This window comes from Bactrocera oleae, chromosome 5 (genome assembly GCF_042242935.1).
Source record: "Bactrocera oleae isolate idBacOlea1 chromosome 5, idBacOlea1, whole genome shotgun sequence".
In the NCBI taxonomy this organism is placed as follows: Eukaryota; Metazoa; Arthropoda; class Insecta; order Diptera; family Tephritidae; genus Bactrocera; species Bactrocera oleae.
In genome coordinates this window covers 67,192,637-67,209,059 of record NC_091539.1, presented here as the reverse complement: position 1 = coordinate 67,209,059, position 16,423 = coordinate 67,192,637, and the positions used below count along the sequence as shown (strand labels likewise).

The following is a 16,423-nucleotide window of genomic DNA, read 5'->3' as shown; positions in this document are numbered from 1 at the left end:
ACACCACACAACAAATCGTGGCAGGAAGCTTATCACGTTAATTGTCTTGAATAAGTAACACAAGTTGGTGGTTTTCCCACATAACTTCAAATACATATTTACATAATACCAACATACATATGGGTATCTGTCACTCAGATAAACGCTGTTGCTAATCTTGATAACATTTCTCTACAAAGTAAATATAATTTAGCTAATAAACAGAACGAAAATAACAACAACAATGGCAATGTAAGGAGTACAAAAGATGCTACTGGTTGTAAGATCACCTCAGACAAGCCAATTCCATTGGCAAATGACAAGCACGGCAATTCGAAGCGTGGCTAGCCAAAAGTGAGCAACTACAAAAATATACAATTGCTCACCGTGACAACAAAAAAAATAAATTATTTAAGAAAAAAACAAACAAAACAAAGAAGAAATTAATGTTATCGAAAAAATATTAATACGCGTGTGAATTTAGAATAAAAGCAAGATATTAAAAGAAATGACCGCAGAAACGACAACAGAGAAAGCGCCTGGTAAATAACATTCAATGATAGCGCCTGGTCTTTTTTGTGCGCAATTGTTAAATTTGGTTTCGTAATGGAAATTTTTCTACAGCCGTCAATAACGCCATGCCAAATCGAACGCTCCCAAGCGTCCTGCAAAGCTCTGCGAAGCAAACAGAGCACGAGCAAAAGAAAGATGTGCCAGCGGATTTCGAGACGGCTATGGAAGTAGCGGGTTTTGGCACATTTAACATTTTGCTATTGATCTGCGCGTGTCCCGCTGCAATAGCCACGGTGGCCGAGACGTCGACTATGTCATTCATATTGCCGAGTGCTGAATGTGATCTCAAGCTAACGCTGCTAGATAAGGGGCTGCTAAATGCGATCACCTATGCAGGTAAGAATAAATGGGAGTAATTCTAAGCAGTATGAACTATTAGGGATAGATGAATCAGTATTTCTTCATTTTATATACAATACATAAGTATATAATGCAACTTCTACTTACTAAGATTTTCCTATTGCTAAAATTGTAAATAACTTTTGTGCATTATATAATGCATTGTACCCTGAACAGGGCATAATAAGTTTGCCACGAAGTTTGTAACACAAAAAATATGTGCGAGTGAATGTAATCATCTGGCCACTTTATTTCGTAAGATGTCAAATTTTGAAGGTTGTATTTAAATATAAAAAACAAATTATTTTTACTACTGAATATTGAATTAAGTATATTTGTATATATTTTTTCTTAAACAATGTGCTATATACTACTTATGTTGTGATTAAATAATTTAGAAAACTTAAGATTTTAATATTACAGTCGATACTAGCAGTTTAAAACTGGAAACTGTTTTATTTGTTGAAAGCTTGAAAATATTTTTCGATATTAATTACATTAAAGCAAAACATATTTTATCATAACAATTTAGTCATAAGTAGTTATTTATTCACAAGTTACAACCGTTATAATGATCTCACTATAACACAATATATTTTAATATTCAATAGGCATGATCAGTTCGGCCGTGATGTGGGGTTATTTGGCCGACACGAAAGGCCGCAAAAACCTACTCATTATCGGTTACCTAAGTAATCTTATACCGGGATTAGGTGCAGTTAGCAGTCAAAACGTCATACAGCTGATGGTCTTCAAATACATAGCCGGTTTTATGTAATTAAATATAATATGCTTATTTTCTTTGTATGTACTTTAAATTGTCAAATTTTCTATCTTTCGCAGCATGTGTGGTCCCTTCGCGATACTTATGAGTTACTTGACTGAATTGCATGGCAAGAAATTTCGTTCGCGCATTGTCATGCTTATGGGCCTAATGTTTTCCGTGGGCAACATATTGCTGCCAATACTCGCTCTAACGGTTTTACCCAAACACTGGGATTTCGAACTGCTGGGTCTGCAGTGTAAGTGGTACTTTGTGATAACTTTTTCTTTTAACATAATGTTTTTTCATTCTTCGAAGATTTAATATTTATAAATTTTACGTAATCTCTTATTCTCTGTTTTTTGCTTTTCTACATTTTGTATCAATTTCTTATTTGTTCGCAGTTCATTCCTGGCAAGTATTTTTGGCGATCACCATGACACCCTCTCTACTTGGCGGTATTTTGCTCAATTTCTTTCCCGAAAGCCCGAAGTTTTTAATGTCACAAGGTCGCAATGCGGAAGCTATGCGTGCTTTTCAGCAAATCTACATGCTCAACCATCGGAAGCCGCGTGAAGATTTTCCGGTAAGGCAACATTCTGCCTATATTATTATTAGATTTATAACAACAATAATTGTTAATTATTAAGGAAAATGCCAATTTTCAATTGCATTTAATTTGTTTAATAGATCAAGGAACTCATGAATGAGCTACCTAGTGCAGCAAAGGAGAGCGATGCCTCGACTGTGAATATAGCTACAATTGAAAGTTCGATTACAAAGGAGAAGGAAGAACACGTAAAAGAGAAAAAGCCCAAAGTGAGCTTGCGTCAAGGTTGGGAGCAATTACGTCCGCTACTTTCCAAACCTTATCTTGGCCTGTCCGCTCGCGTTTATCTCATGAATTTCGCTATTTTATTTGGGTAAGCATACCGTTTACAAAATTATTAATGGCTCATAGGTATTATTATAATTTAATTTATTTTTAGCCAAAATACCTTGCGTTTATGGATTCCACAAATGTTTGCTTCTATTGAGGAATATGAGCAAATGTATGGCACTGTTGGTTCTACAATGTGTAACATTTTGGAGTACAGTGTCAACAAGACGCAATTGTTGAAAAGTGATTGGGCAAATTTGGAAACGTCAAAATGTGAAGTTGTAAGTTATGAAAAAGAAAATTATTTTGACATAAATATATTTTTCAATCATTTTGATTCGTTTCATTTGAAATATGCCCGCCGTTTTTTATTTATATGAAATGAAAATTAAATTATTTTATAGGTTATTACAGCCGCCTCCTATACCAACAATATAACGGTGGCAGTAGCTAGTTTTATAGGCTATTTTTTGGCTGGTTTCATTGTTAATCGAATTGGCAGTAAAATAATGCTTAGTAAGTGCCGAAAACAGCAACAAAAAGTGAAGATTTATTTATAATTAATTTTTTTCAATAGCGATTGGTGCCACAGTAGCTGGACTTTGTGCGATCGGTCTATATTTCTCAGTATCCTCTTTGAGTACATCAATTGTTGCTGCAATATCGGTGACAATGGGCAGCATATCAGCCATGTCCATTCTTAGCTCATCGATCGATCTATTTCCAACATCGTTGAGGTAAGTTTTATAATATATCTATTTAGTTACACTCATTTATTTCTTTAAAAAATACTACAAGTATTTTATGTCTATAATAATAATCCCACTTAAATTTTGTTTTACTTTTACAGAACAATGGTGGTTTCTTTGGCAATGATGATTGGACGCGTTGGATCTATATTGGGCAATATATTGTTTCCCATTTTCATGTCACTTGGCTGTGTGCCACCATTCATTATGCTCACGACCGTGATGTGGTGTAAGTTGCAATGAAATTTTTGGAAATATTCACTCTTTGCTTATAAATCTGAAACACTTTTTTTTCAATTTTAGCGGCTGCAATTATGTCAGCATTTTTACCAAATACGAGGAAGATGGTTATGAAATAAGAATGCTTTTTGTTTACATGTGCATCTGTGTACAAATTTTGTACATGTCCAAATGTGTAACTATTATTAGATTATGTGGGCTTATTTATTCTATTATTAAGACTATTATTTGTGAAAAATATATTTGTATTAACAAATAAACAATATTTGAAACTTTGGCTTTAAATTGTTGTTACAAAATCAACTTGAACATTGTTTTTATTTAAAAGTAAATAAACTACCACAAATATAGCCCGCTGTGGCGAAATGGCTTAGTTTTCTTACAACAGTCAGAGAGTTAGACATCTTTATTAAAAAATCATCAGCTATTTAGAATCACCACAAATAGTAGAGAAGGTTGTTTAAATATTTGCCAAGCAAACTCATTACTTGAGTGTGTTTATCTTTACTATGGAGAAAAATTCTAAACTGAATCATGTAACTATATTAATATGTATGCATTTGTAAATATGAAAACAAATAATTGCAGACTATAAATTATATAGTATAAAGATTAGGTTGTGGAAATAAATACATCTAATGTACGTCAAAAATGTTTCACAACACATCGTTATCGGGTTGCACAAATAATACGTATGTAAAATGTGCGCGCTAGCTTTTGCTAAAATAAAACTTCACACTTTACAAATGTGCTAACAAATAAAATAAAAGTAATTTTGTAAAATTTTGGAGAAATAATTTCGTTCGCTTAACAAAATTCAACCAACTTTGCTGCCTTCATGGTTTTCATTTCACGTTTCCTTTTCCGTATACTTTTCACACACGCATTACCATTTTATGCCTTTCCATTTTATTCTTATGTAAACACTGTTACCGCATACCAGTCTAAATTTATGATTTCAATACGAAAAATACGTATTTATCAAGTTATCAGTGAAATCTCGCCGTTAATATCTATATATATTTTTTTTTACTTATCTTTAGAATTATATTCGTACAGTTAGCAAAAACATGTCCGCAAACACACCAACTTCGTAATCTCATTCGATATTTCTTCCTGTACACGAAACTCCGTTTCCGATAGATTCCGTTTCCGTTATTTTCTTTTTACTTTCTCACCTGCTTTGTTTACAATTATTATTGAAAATTGGCAGCTCTTTTTCTAACAAAACAAAAAACAACAGCTGCTCCATTTGACAGTAGTAAATGCAGTTTGTCAAGTTTGGTCAATTGAGTCCCTAAGAGTGAAAGTGACACGCAAACAAATTCTTATCATAGTGCTGTGCCATTAAAATAGCTCAAAAATAAAGTTAAATTCAATAGCAAGTTTTAATGTCGGCCATCGATGAACTACAGGCGAAAATCGCCGAACTGAAAAATGAATTGGAGCAGCAGAAAAGCGCGACACGCGCAGCACGAGAGCGAATTGATAAAATGTCTGCAGAAGTAGTGGACTCTAATCCTTATAGTCGTCTTATGGCGCTACAACGTATGGGAATTGTTAAGGAGTATGAGCGAATACGTGAAAAAACCGTGGCTGTGGTCGGAATTGGTGGTGTTGGTAGCGTAACAGCTGATATGTTAACAAGGTTAGCGATAATTTGGGGATACACACGGATACAGATTTTAATATGAAAAACATACTAATTTTTGTATTTTAATTATGAACTAGGTGTGGCATCGGCAAATTGATACTTTTTGACTATGACAAAGTGGAACTAGCAAATATGAATCGACTATTTTTCACACCAGATCAGGCCGGTTTGTCCAAAGTGGAAGCAGCTGCGCGCACCTTAAGCTTTATTAATCCTGATGTACGGATCGAAACTCACAACTATAACATAACTACTGTAGAATCATTCGATAAATTCTTGAATACTATATCTCACGGGGGTATACAACCTGATGCACCAGTTGATTTAGTTTTAAGTTGTGTTGACAACTTTGAGGCACGCATGGCCATCAACACTGCATGTAATGAGCTCGGTTTAAATTGGTTCGAATCAGGGGTATCTGAGAATGCTGTTTCCGGTCATATACAATTTATACGGCCTGGTGAAACGGCATGTTTTGGTTGTGCCCCACCCTTAGTTGTAGCAGAAAATATTGACGAGAAAACTTTGAAGCGTGAAGGAGTGTGTGCTGCTTCCTTACCCACTACTATGGGTATAACCGCTGGTATGTTAGTACAAAACACACTCAAATATTTGCTCAATTTCGGGGAAGTGTCCGATTACTTGGGTTATAACGCAATGAACGATTTCTTTCCACGTATGAGTCTGAAACCGAATACTCAATGTGATGACCGACACTGTCAAGAACGTCAAAAAGAATACCAAGCACGACCAAAAGTAATAGCAGAAGAGGGTGTTTTAGAGGATGATACGCCATTGCATGAAACAAATGAATGGGGCATTGAACTAGTCGATGATTCTCCAGCTGTGGCAGAAGCAACAAGTGCAAGCAAAGAAGTTGCAACAGGTCTACGTTTAGCATATGAGGCACCAGAAACTACCACAGAAAGTGTACCTACAGTTGCCGCTGCTGCTAATGTGGATTTAGATGATTTATTTGCTCAAATGAAGGCATTATAAGAAAAGTGATAGAAGTTTACTAATTTATTCCAATAATTAAGGCTAACTCATATTGCATTATTTTGTATAGTAAATAAAAAATTTAAAACTAAAAATTATGAACCGAAAAATATAAAATCCACTTTATCTTTATTTAATTTCATCTATAATTTTTCTTCATTATATATTATTATTTTTTTATTAAGTTTTATACTTTGAGCAACTTTAATTATTATATTAAATTTAATTCTTAACTAATTTTTTAGTTATAATTGCTTAGTTTTATGCTGTTCCAAAGAAATGCAACCCTGATGATATTTGCATTATTTGTAGAAACAGAGCATCTCGACAAGTAATTAAAGATTGCTAAAAATCTTAATCGCTAGAAATGTTGTCAAAGGAGATCCAACATTGCTAATGATTAGCAATATCATAGCTTCGGTCATATAGTGCCAGCAAAGATGTAATGCCAATGTATTATGTTATGTTGCGTACACTGAAATTTAGCAAAGTAATATTGAAAATAGTAATTAAATACATACATATGTATGTATATGCATGTTTAATATATTAATGATAATTGTTGGCATATGTAAATACCATTGCTCATATTTAATTATTGAATTGGTAAACAAACTTTATGGAACAATTATTTAAATCTTAAAATATAAAATTTTATTTTTCCATTATATACATTTGTAGAAAAAAGGTGATAAGAACATTTCCAATCTCAATGGCAATGTATTTGATAGATGGTTAGCAATGTACATTGCCTGTCGAGATGTCCTGTAAAGAAGTGACAGCAGCTAACTCACTGAACACCCCATACGCAATCTGTCAAGCGGCAAATTATTTGTTGTCGTGTACCGATATTAAATTGTGATCGCGTTGTTAAATATTTTTCACATTATTAACTTTACTGTTTTAAGAACTAATTTTGTAATGACTAATAAAAAAGAAGAGAAGCCACAACTTGAAATTGAGGTGAGAGTTACAGTTTTTCTCAAGAAAAAAGATTTTCCGTGGTAGTGACGTTTGTAACTTGAAAGCCGCTAGGTGCTAATTTTGTACACGTCAACTCCCAGACAAGCAACATACAACGGCACACAATCAATCATTAAATTTATAATTTTGATTTTACATTACAGGTTGTAAAAATTAACAAATGGGATGGATCTGCAGTGAAACATGCACTAGATGATGCAGTAAAGAATTGTCTTTTATGCGATCGTCCACAATTAAAGGAACAATTTGGTTTGATCAACACCCGGCTGGTGTTGTGCGCACTGGCCGTAGGTGTTGCAGTGCTGGCGCATGGTTGGGACTACACACACCCATTCCCAGAGTCTCGCCCAGTCTTACTCTTTAGCGTAATTGCATATTTCGCGCTAATGGGAATTCTCACACTTCATACAACATTCCGGGAAAAAGGTACTTTTGCGGTTGCAGTCCAAAAGAACGGCAACAATGGACCACGAACCTGGGAAGCTAGCTCCGATATGAAGAAATACGATGACAAATACACACTCACTTTTACAGTAACAGATACTAAGGGTGTCCGCGAAGTAAGCAGCACTAAATCATGTGCCAATTTTATTGATGCCAACGGTGTTGTGTTGGATAACTTGGTTGCCAATGAAGTCAATCGTTTGTTTAATTTCTTGTCAGCTGGGAAAAAGGATGAGTAGCTAGCTCTGTCGGATGAAGTACGAGTATAATAATGTATTTAAATTATAGTACACACAATGAAAAAGGCAAGAATGGAGTTGATGATGGCGATGAAAAAGTTGAACGAGTTCGTGAGGGCGTTACGGATACGGCTGATTTAGATTTGCTGCCATTGTGTGTATAATAACAATATACCATAAATGTATATTGTTTTACATTAGTAATTGAATATTTCCATATAATTTGTAAGCCTTTGAAAATATGCATTTCGCCAATAATCATTTTGTCCAAAAGAGAGCCACCTGTTTTCAATTTATATACTTGGAGATATTCATGAATGTTATGTAAGTATATGAACTTAAAAAAAAAACTTTAGTAAGGTGAAGCGTAACAAAAGTATCAAACAAATACTCACGAATATTGAATTTTTTAGACATTCCAAGCAAAAAAAAAAACGATTTCTTAGCAAATGTCAGAAATAGATATAGAAATATAATATAATTTTAGTAAAATATAAAATGTACGAAAAACAAATTTAGAAAAAATCATCGCAAAAAATCATACATATTCACAAAATTACCTGTAAATAAATTCGAAGTTCCATAAAGAGTTTGAAAATGCGCGAAATTATTACTATCCAAATTGGTGCCAGCGGAAATTCTATAGGTGATGCTGTAAGCTAATAAATTTATGTACTTATGTACGCAGACGTTATAAAAAAGTCTTTATCACCAGTTCTGGCATGTGATCTCTCATGAACATGGTGTAGACTATGCATCTGGACGCTTTCAGGGCACTAGCGCTTTACAATTGGAACGCATCAATGTCTTTTTTAATGCCACCGCGAGTAAACGATTCTATGCACGAGCTATTTGTGTGGATACTGAGGCGACTACAATTGAAAACCTACACAAGCGCTCTTCGTTGTACAGACCCGAAAATTTCGTAGCTGGCACTGATAGTGCCGGAAACAACTTTGCTCGAGGTTATCACACGGATGGCGCAGAAATTCTGGACGCCGTGTTAAACTCAATACGACGTGAAGCAGAATCTGTGGACTCATTGCAAGGATTTCAAATCCTACACTCAATAGGGGGCGGCACGGGTTCCGGTTTAACAGCTCTCGTCATGAATGCGCTTGTGGATGAATATCCCGATAATCTTATATCGAATTATGTCTCGATACCTTCACCTCAAATGTCACAAGTAGTGGTTGAACCTTATAATGCCTTGCTGAGTATGCCGTCGCTTATTCATAATTCCCATTTAACATTCTGCCTCGACAATGAGGCGCTTTTCCAAATTGTCTCACGGAATTTGAAAATGGCCGTCAGCGGTTATGAACACATAAATCATATTGTGGCACTTACCATGTCAGGCATAACCACCTGCTTGCGGTTTCCAGGTCAACTTAACGCTGGACTTCGTAAGCTCTACGTCAACATGGTACCGTTTCCCCAATTACATTTCCTAATACCTGGTTTTGCACCACTTATTAGCTGCAAACAAAAAGAGTTTTCCCAGGGCACGGTGGCCGAGTTGGTACAACAAATCTTCTCATCCAACAACTTATTATGTGCTGTTGATTTGCGTCACGGAAAGCTTTTAACTGCAGCTGGTATTTTTCGTGGTCGCATGTCTCCACGCGAGGTGGATCAATTAATGACAAATGTACGTAACAAGAATTTGAGTAGTTTCGTAGAATGGATACCCAATAATATAAAGACTGCCATATGTGATATACCGCCGAGAGGACTTAAGATGTCAGCAACTTTCATTGGTAACACTTCAGCTATCTATAAGCTCTTGCAACGTATTTTAGATGGCAGCAGTATAATGTTGAGGCGCAAAGCTCATTTGCATTGGTATACGGGAGAGGGTATGGAAGAGCAAGAGTTCATAGACGCGCAACATGATTTGCAAGACACGCTCGATTTATATAAACAGAGTGGCGAAGACATTCCGGAAGGTGAAAATGTAGATGGTAATTCATGTGCACAATGCAATGACACTAACGATCTAAAGTGAGAAACAAATAATAAGAAATGGAGTAAACAAGCTTTTTGAACAAATATATTTTATTTTCAAAAATTCAGTTTTTGACGAGAATTAAAAAAAATATGATTCAATGTAATTATTTCAAGAAATATTTTATTTAATTGTTGCTTATTAGTAGCGAATTATAACCAGCGACCGACAGGCGGAGAAATCAGGGACAATTCCTCCCGGACCAGGAGTTCTCAGAGCGGCCCGGTGCTCTGTTACAAGTTTTTTCTCCAACAATTAATGTTTCATCCTTAATACTCCCCAAGCCAGAATCTCTCTACTTCCCTGATTATAACCGTGAAGTAGGATGTAGACAACTTAACTTACAGTATGTACTTCTTTTAAATAACAATGCCTGTTAGACATATTTATTTGCTAAAAATAAATCCTCTCCCAATTTATAGCAATAGCATTTAAATTATAGATTTCTGTATGAATATTTTTTTCTCATATTTTAATTTCATCAATCATTTTGAGCAAAAAAAAAAATCATAATGTTTAGCTTCTCATTTAGAGATTTTACCAAACACTAGTCATAAATGCTACCCAATGTTTTCAAAAATTTAAATATTTTTTATGTAGAACGTTTCCGCTTATTGCCCGATTTAGTAGCCTCTTTTTGCTCAGTTTGATCTTTAGGAGCTTTATTCTCACCCGCCGTGTCCTTAACAGTATTTATACCTAAAACGCGACCTGCTGCCTCAGTTAACTCAGTAATAGGTGGAAATTTTTGTGCTCGTGGTTTCCTATTTAAGCCTGACCATATTTCTTGTCGTTTCTCAGTAGGGCTTGTAGCAATAGATATCTCAAAGGAACCACGCCGAGGGGGACGATCTACGTTCATAAGCAATTGAAGTTCTACATCTGGCTTTAGTACACGCAATTGTTCAAGCAGATCTGCGTGAACTTGAAGAGCGCGGCGGCGAAATACGTTTCAGGATCGGCAATGTTCTACATACAAAACTGGAAGATTAGCATCTACAACTGGATCCTCCGTTTTTAAAAGCTTGGTTTTATTTACTGCACCGCCCTGAGTCAATTGCTATTAAAGTACAATATTATAGAACAAATCAATACATTATCATTTATACCGAATTCATTCTTTCACTTATATAAATAAAAACATACCTCAGGCTGATTTTGAACTTTACGTTTACGCTTCGGAGCCATTTTGTAACGTTTGTTCCAAAAACATGAAACAGATTTCTTTAATATTTCCTCTTATTTTGCGCGGTAACTTTTATTCAAAGTGATTGTTTAACTTCAATCTCCAATTTACAGATATGTAATTATTATCGATCGTAAATTTATCGATACTATATTGTAGATATTGCTTTCATAACGTATAGGTATTAATGCTTTAAGTCGCAAATTAATAAGAAAATATATAATAACAATTAGTAATAACTAAACGGAATCAATATTCAAGATTTCGTTATGGTTTTAAAAGTTTGATACAAATATAAGGAGTTTGGTACGTGTGAACTTTGGCGAACGGCACGCCAAGTTGTGTATGGCAATATTGTTTATTTCTCGCTTGTAATAGAAAATCAACCCTGTGCCATTACTCAAAAAAGAAGTTTCGCGATAACATTTTACCGACTAATTAAAGTAAAGAAATTTTCAATTATAAGAAATACACAACAGAGACGTGATAACTACATTATATTATTTGTTCTTAACACAGAAAGCAATCAGTATAATTGTCTAGAACCACTTTGAGAATCTTATTAGACAAAAATACGCAAAAATGGCTATGCCTAATTTGTCCCATGCTGACTTGGAAAAGTTGAAGTTTTTTATAAATTTCGTGTCGGAAAATCCAACAGTGCTTAATTTGCCGCAATTACAATTTGTAAAAGAATTTTTGGAGAAATTTGGAGGTAAAGTACCGACTGGTGAATTTAAGATGCCTACTGGTGCTGCTGGAGGGTAAGTTATATTAGAATTACCCCCATTTAAACGTATAAAACATTTGGGTAAAAAAATTTGATTCGATTTATAGAAAATGTCCCTTTGGTGGGGACACAGCCGGTGGTAGTGGCATGAATGTTGATGAATCGGAGGAATCCGAATTGGAGGAATCGGAACCTGAGCCGGAGGTGGAATTGGACATGGAAGGTAAGTTTTTTAAAATGACGGGTTGGTAAATAAATTATACAAGGTTATGTTTTATGTGGTAGTTGATTACTTTGCCAAAAGAAGTATTTGTATTTATTAAGGTAGCTTTGCGAATTTCTGTACAGAGGCGTGTCAGGAAAATTATAGGGTCGATACTATATTAATTTTTTATAGGTAGAAAACTTTTTAATTATCATATTACTTATCAAGTTATGCCTGACACGGCTCTTGTATACGCACTTTTGCTTTCAGCCAAAACAAAACATAAACGGAAAAGGCAAAAGAGTGGACCGGATTTGGCGGATAGATCTATTATTGGCGATAATTTCATCAATACAAGTACAGTGTATCTCGAGGAAACTAGAGTAATTAGAAAACAAGAACCTATAAAAACTGAACGGGAAAACTCCGATTGTGAAGAAAACAATATCGAGGAGTATGAGTGTCAGGTTGAAGCTGTTTATGACACTGATGAAAGGGATAATATTGGGGAGGAGGATCCTATCAAAACTAATCCTGCGCCAGTTACTTTGAAATTCGAGATAGATAGTGATTGCGAAAATGAAGACTTACAGGATGAAAATTATAAAGGCGAAGACGATAGCGATAGTGACGAGTCTTCCGAAATGGTGCTTCCGCGAATAAAAACTCGTAGTTGTAGACGTAAATTACGAAGTAGGAAAGGGAAGCGTTATACAAAAAATCGGCATTTTTACACAGAACTAAAACCGGAGAAGAAAGTTAGGAAACCTAAACCGATTAATTGCAATGGGAAATGCAAAAAACAATGTGGTAAAATTGATGAAGAACAACGATTGAAATTGTGTAAACAGTTCTGGTCACTGGGTTTCGTCGAACGTAAAAACTATTTGCTGTCATGTATAGAGAAAAAACCGCTTGGCAAAATGCGCATAATAAAGAGAGTAAAAGAGGCACGCCAGCACACTAATCACTATTTCATGCCTTCAAGCGATGGGGAACGCGTGAGGGTGTGCTTGGGTTTCTTTTTAAAAACACTTGTTATAAGTGGTTACTTGGTGAAGGATGCGCTAGAGAACAACGATGGTAAAGGTCATTATACCGGTATAGATTTGCGTGGCGGTAGCGGCGAGGGGCGGCGTTTAAAAAGTGAAATAGCGAAACAGCGACGTGATAACTCGGTGGAAGATGCGGGTTCTAGTGCAGATAATTCGGTGACTGAAGATATAAGAGAACAGATAAAAGATGTTGCCACGAAGAAGATGGCTACAAATAAAACTGGCATACTGTATTCCACAACAAATAGGCAAAGTGCAGAAAACGAACCAATGCAGCAGAAAGAAAGTGATGAAAGTACAATAGAAAATACTTCCTCATTAGCCGCACAGGAAAACAACGGTGCTAAAAATTTAGTAGTGTTAGCTGAACATACAGAACGCCCGACCACAACTGTACAGAAAACGAAATCTAAATCTTATAATCGTCCCAGCAGAAAAGGTATCCCTGTAAAGAAAGATCGTGTGCCACAGCCAGTCAATTGCGCCGAATCATGTCGATTTAAATGTCACACAAAATTTACCGAAGAGCAACGTGCACTCTTATGTGCAGCCTTTTGGCGTTTGAGTTATAAAAGACGCAAAGACTTTGTGTTATCGCGTGTTGAAGTGCATGAAAACACCAGCACGACTGCAGCAGAGCACCGAAAGACAAATCGTGTACGTGTGTATACAAATCGATATTTTCTACGTGGCGAACGCGGCGAAAATGTGCGCGTCTGTTCACGTTTCTTCAATACAACGCTCTGCATCGGCAGTCACTTCCTCGCCAATGCACAAAAGAATGTCGATAAGCAGACCGGTGCGTACGCTGGCGAAGATCGGCGTGGACGTACTGGCAAAAAGAATAAATATTCGGAGGAACTTATTGGCGGTGTGCGCGAACATATCAACAGCTATCCAACTTGGGTGCCACACAAAAATTACAAAACACGCTTTCTACACAGCTCATTGAACATAATGAAAATGTATGCCGAATATAAGGAGGATTGTGAACGCCAAAATAAAATTGCGCTCAGTCCCAGCTACTTTCGTAGGGTATTCCATAAAGATTTCAAGTTGGCTTTCTTGCAACCGACGTCTAAGCATGCGCACAAAGTAAGCTCACAGCGCAAATGCATTGAGACAGTTAAAATTGATACTACCAAAAGCAACACTAATGTAAATGTTGCTGCTACATTGGCGGTTGACGGCATGCTAGTCAAGATAAACGCCGCGCCTGCAACGAAAAAACTCAATCCGAACATTTCCACATTCACCGGCGAAGAAGGTGGCTTTTGGACGCAATTGACGCCAAATGCAACTGAAACTATGCGTTTCTTGCAGCAGCGTTATGCGCCACAAGCGCCTACGCCTGTTATTGTGCCCACAATATATCATCACCAACAGCAACTAACAGCACAACCACCGCCACCACCGCCACAAACGCAAATGCAACCACAGCAACAGCAACAACAACAGTTGCCAACCGCACTTATGCCCACGGCTGCCTATCAGCTGCTGCCACAAGCCGCCGGCTATGTGCACCAGCCGCACATCATGAACGCCGGCTACGAAAGCGAAGAGCGTGCACAAAATTTTCATATGCTTTAAAGTATGATAAAAAATTTTTAGTTGTTAGTAAGAATATAAATTGTATAATATTAAGTAATATAATATAAATTTCACACAATTAAGCTTAGTGTCATATGAAGAGAATTTTGCTTTAATTAAGCTGGGAATTTTTGTTATACACATATTCGATATATTTTGCATATGTACATATGTATGTATATTTAAGTGTAATAAAAAAAATTAGCTGCAATTATGAAATAAACAGCTTGAGTTAACAAGGCAAAGCCACCAAGTGTGTTTCTAGTATTTTATATCGCACTATTAGTCGTCTGATGTATTCGCCATTTCCTTTATTTATTTATAGGTGTTATTGAAGCCGACACCGAAGCCGATCAGCCGATGGGTGACTCGAATAAGACACCAACAGAGGAGGAAATCGATCAGGCCAGCGATTTGCGTTCACAAGCCGCTGCTGCTTATTCCGAACAGAAATTTGTTCAGGCCATCGAATTATATACCAAAGCTATCGAGCTGAATCCCGGCAATGCATTGTTCTATGCCAAACGCGGTCAGGCATTCCTCAAACTAAAGAAACCCAATGCTTGTATTCGTGACTGTAACAAAGCGTTGGAGTTGAATTGTGATTCGGCGGCGGCCTACAAGTTCCGTGGGCGTGCCCATCGTTTGTTAGGTAATTGGGAGAAATCTGCCAATGATTTACGGCAAGCTTGCAAGTTAGATTTCGATGAGGAGACAGATGAATGGTTGCGTGAGGTCACACCCAATGCCAAGAAACTCGAACAGCATCGCATTAAGCAGGAACGTAAGCGTGCCGAGCGTGAAAGCAAGAAGGCACAGCACAGTGCACGTTCACATGCTAAAGAGCGTAAGCAACAGCAGCAACAACAACAGCAGCCACAAGAGGAAAGATCAGCAAATGATATACGCTTGGATCCGGAATTTTTGGCTTACCTTAAGGACAAGGAGATGCAGCAGATGCTGCTAGACATAACAATGAGTCCACAAAATATTGAGAAATACAAGAACCATCCGAAATTCGCTAAAATAACTGCGTTTGGTGACAAAATTGGTTTTAAAAATATCGCAAAGATGTTCGAAGGCTTGAACAACAGTACACCAGAGGCGCCTAAATCCGAACCCAAAACCGAGCCGAAACCACACGATTTCGATGATAATTTAGATTAGAAACACCAATATATTTAACTGTTTAACTACTTAGCGCTTTGTAGCGCAATCTTCTGGATTATTAATCAATCAATATGCTATAATATTAACTATAAGTTTTTCAATGGCGAAAGGTGTGTGTTTTAGCGTCGTACTTTCATTGGTATCGGTGCAAGCAAAAATGTCTGGATTTGAGGTTATGCACTGAACTTAACGTTATCTTAAGAATTCAAATAATAAAATATTCCTTAAGCCGCTTAAATGCATATATTATATGTTGAAGAATGAAATTGTCAAAAAAAATAAAATTTGTTTTAGTTTGTAATTTTATAGTCTCTGAGACTTTCAACGCATTTCAAAAGTTATTTATATATTTTAATGGTTCTCCTATCCTAAACCTTCGCTAATTTACTGTGAATTGCTATATCTAAGCAGCCAGCCTAAGTTTATTAAGTGGCAGTAATTAATGTCACACTTTGCGAAATATGAATTCATAATTTTAAACAATAAAATCAACGAAAAAGTTAACCACTAGTGGCCATGTTTATACACATACATACACTCATACATATTTATTGTTTATGTGCTGTATGCTAACGAAAGCTACAGATATTTCATTTTGTAGGCAAAACAAAAACAAAAACTAATATGCACTGCAAG

General features: G+C 36.2%; 6 protein-coding genes across 6 annotated transcripts; all 6 read left to right on the top strand.

Moving 5' to 3' along the window:
- Window positions 1-270: 270 nt before the first annotated feature.
- On the top strand, window positions 271-3,788 carry LOC106625444 (synaptic vesicle glycoprotein 2B). The gene is made up of 11 exons (XM_014245265.3): window positions 271-521; window positions 604-888; window positions 1,503-1,665; window positions 1,735-1,913; window positions 2,059-2,240; window positions 2,345-2,577; window positions 2,644-2,815; window positions 2,939-3,050; window positions 3,112-3,271; window positions 3,385-3,512; window positions 3,587-3,788. The coding sequence occupies exons 1-11, from the start codon at window positions 488-490 to the stop codon at window positions 3,640-3,642; spliced, it is 1,704 nt and encodes a 567-aa protein (XP_014100740.2). The 5' UTR covers window positions 271-487; the 3' UTR covers window positions 3,643-3,788.
- Window positions 3,789-4,781: 993 nt separating this feature from the next.
- Window positions 4,782-6,313, top strand: Uba5 (Ubiquitin-like activating enzyme 5). Its single transcript, XM_014245264.3, has 2 exons — window positions 4,782-5,171; window positions 5,255-6,313. Exons 1-2 carry the CDS (start codon window positions 4,915-4,917, stop codon window positions 6,174-6,176), a joined length of 1,179 nt encoding a protein of 392 aa, XP_014100739.2. The 5' UTR covers window positions 4,782-4,914; the 3' UTR covers window positions 6,177-6,313.
- A 636-nt stretch (window positions 6,314-6,949) lies between these two features.
- Window positions 6,950-8,120, top strand: Spase25 (Signal peptidase complex subunit Spase25). Its single transcript, XM_070110591.1, has 2 exons — window positions 6,950-7,139; window positions 7,304-8,120. Exons 1-2 carry the CDS (start codon window positions 7,098-7,100, stop codon window positions 7,841-7,843), a joined length of 582 nt encoding a protein of 193 aa, XP_069966692.1. The 5' UTR covers window positions 6,950-7,097; the 3' UTR covers window positions 7,844-8,120.
- A 149-nt stretch (window positions 8,121-8,269) lies between these two features.
- Window positions 8,270-9,957, top strand: betaTub65B (beta-Tubulin at 65B). Its single transcript, XM_036362443.2, has 2 exons — window positions 8,270-8,497; window positions 8,559-9,957. Exons 1-2 carry the CDS (start codon window positions 8,441-8,443, stop codon window positions 9,849-9,851), a joined length of 1,350 nt encoding a protein of 449 aa, XP_036218336.1. The 5' UTR covers window positions 8,270-8,440; the 3' UTR covers window positions 9,852-9,957.
- Window positions 9,958-11,416: 1,459 nt separating this feature from the next.
- On the top strand, window positions 11,417-14,866 carry LOC106625446 (uncharacterized). Its single transcript, XM_036362441.2, has 3 exons — window positions 11,417-11,801; window positions 11,875-11,990; window positions 12,243-14,866. The coding sequence occupies exons 1-3, from the start codon at window positions 11,620-11,622 to the stop codon at window positions 14,615-14,617; spliced, it is 2,673 nt and encodes an 890-aa protein (XP_036218334.1). The 5' UTR covers window positions 11,417-11,619; the 3' UTR covers window positions 14,618-14,866.
- Window positions 14,867-14,977: 111 nt separating this feature from the next.
- On the top strand, window positions 14,978-15,784 carry LOC138857523 (hsc70-interacting protein 1-like). Its single transcript, XM_070110312.1, has one exon. It carries the CDS (start codon window positions 14,978-14,980, stop codon window positions 15,782-15,784), a length of 807 nt encoding a protein of 268 aa, XP_069966413.1.
- Window positions 15,785-16,423: the final 639 nt, after the last annotated feature.

Excerpts from the sequence above, each read along its gene's own strand:
- LOC106625444 (XM_014245265.3), top strand. The coding sequence starts at position 488 with ATGACCGCAGAAACGACAACAGAGAAAGCGCCTG. Across the intron at positions 2,241-2,344 it reads AGCCGCGTGAAGATTTTCCG|ATCAAGGAACTCATGAATGA; the intron begins GTAAGGCAACAT and ends TTTGTTTAATAG. Across the intron at positions 3,051-3,111 it reads TGGCAGTAAAATAATGCTTA|CGATTGGTGCCACAGTAGCT; the intron begins GTAAGTGCCGAA and ends TTTTTTCAATAG.
- Uba5 (XM_014245264.3), top strand. The coding sequence starts at position 4,915 with ATGTCGGCCATCGATGAACTACAGGCGAAAATCGCCGAACTGAAAAAT. Across the intron at positions 5,172-5,254 it reads ACAGCTGATATGTTAACAAG|GTGTGGCATCGGCAAATTGA; the intron begins GTTAGCGATAAT and ends ATTATGAACTAG.
- Spase25 (XM_070110591.1), top strand. The coding sequence starts at position 7,098 with ATGACTAATAAAAAAGAAGAGAAGCCACAACTTGAAATTGAG. Across the intron at positions 7,140-7,303 it reads AGCCACAACTTGAAATTGAG|GTTGTAAAAATTAACAAATG; the intron begins GTGAGAGTTACA and ends TTTACATTACAG.
- betaTub65B (XM_036362443.2), top strand. The coding sequence starts at position 8,441 with ATGCGCGAAATTATTACTATCCAAATTGGTGCCAGCGGAAATTCTATA. Across the intron at positions 8,498-8,558 it reads GAAATTCTATAGGTGATGCT|TTCTGGCATGTGATCTCTCA; the intron begins GTAAGCTAATAA and ends CTTTATCACCAG.
- LOC106625446 (XM_036362441.2), top strand. The coding sequence starts at position 11,620 with ATGGCTATGCCTAATTTGTCCCATGCTGACTTGGAAAAGTTGAAGTTT. Across the intron at positions 11,802-11,874 it reads CCTACTGGTGCTGCTGGAGG|AAAATGTCCCTTTGGTGGGG; the intron begins GTAAGTTATATT and ends TTCGATTTATAG. Across the intron at positions 11,991-12,242 it reads GGTGGAATTGGACATGGAAG|CCAAAACAAAACATAAACGG; the intron begins GTAAGTTTTTTA and ends TTTTGCTTTCAG.
- LOC138857523 (XM_070110312.1), top strand. The coding sequence starts at position 14,978 with ATGGGTGACTCGAATAAGACACCAACAGAGGAGGAAATCGATCAGGCC.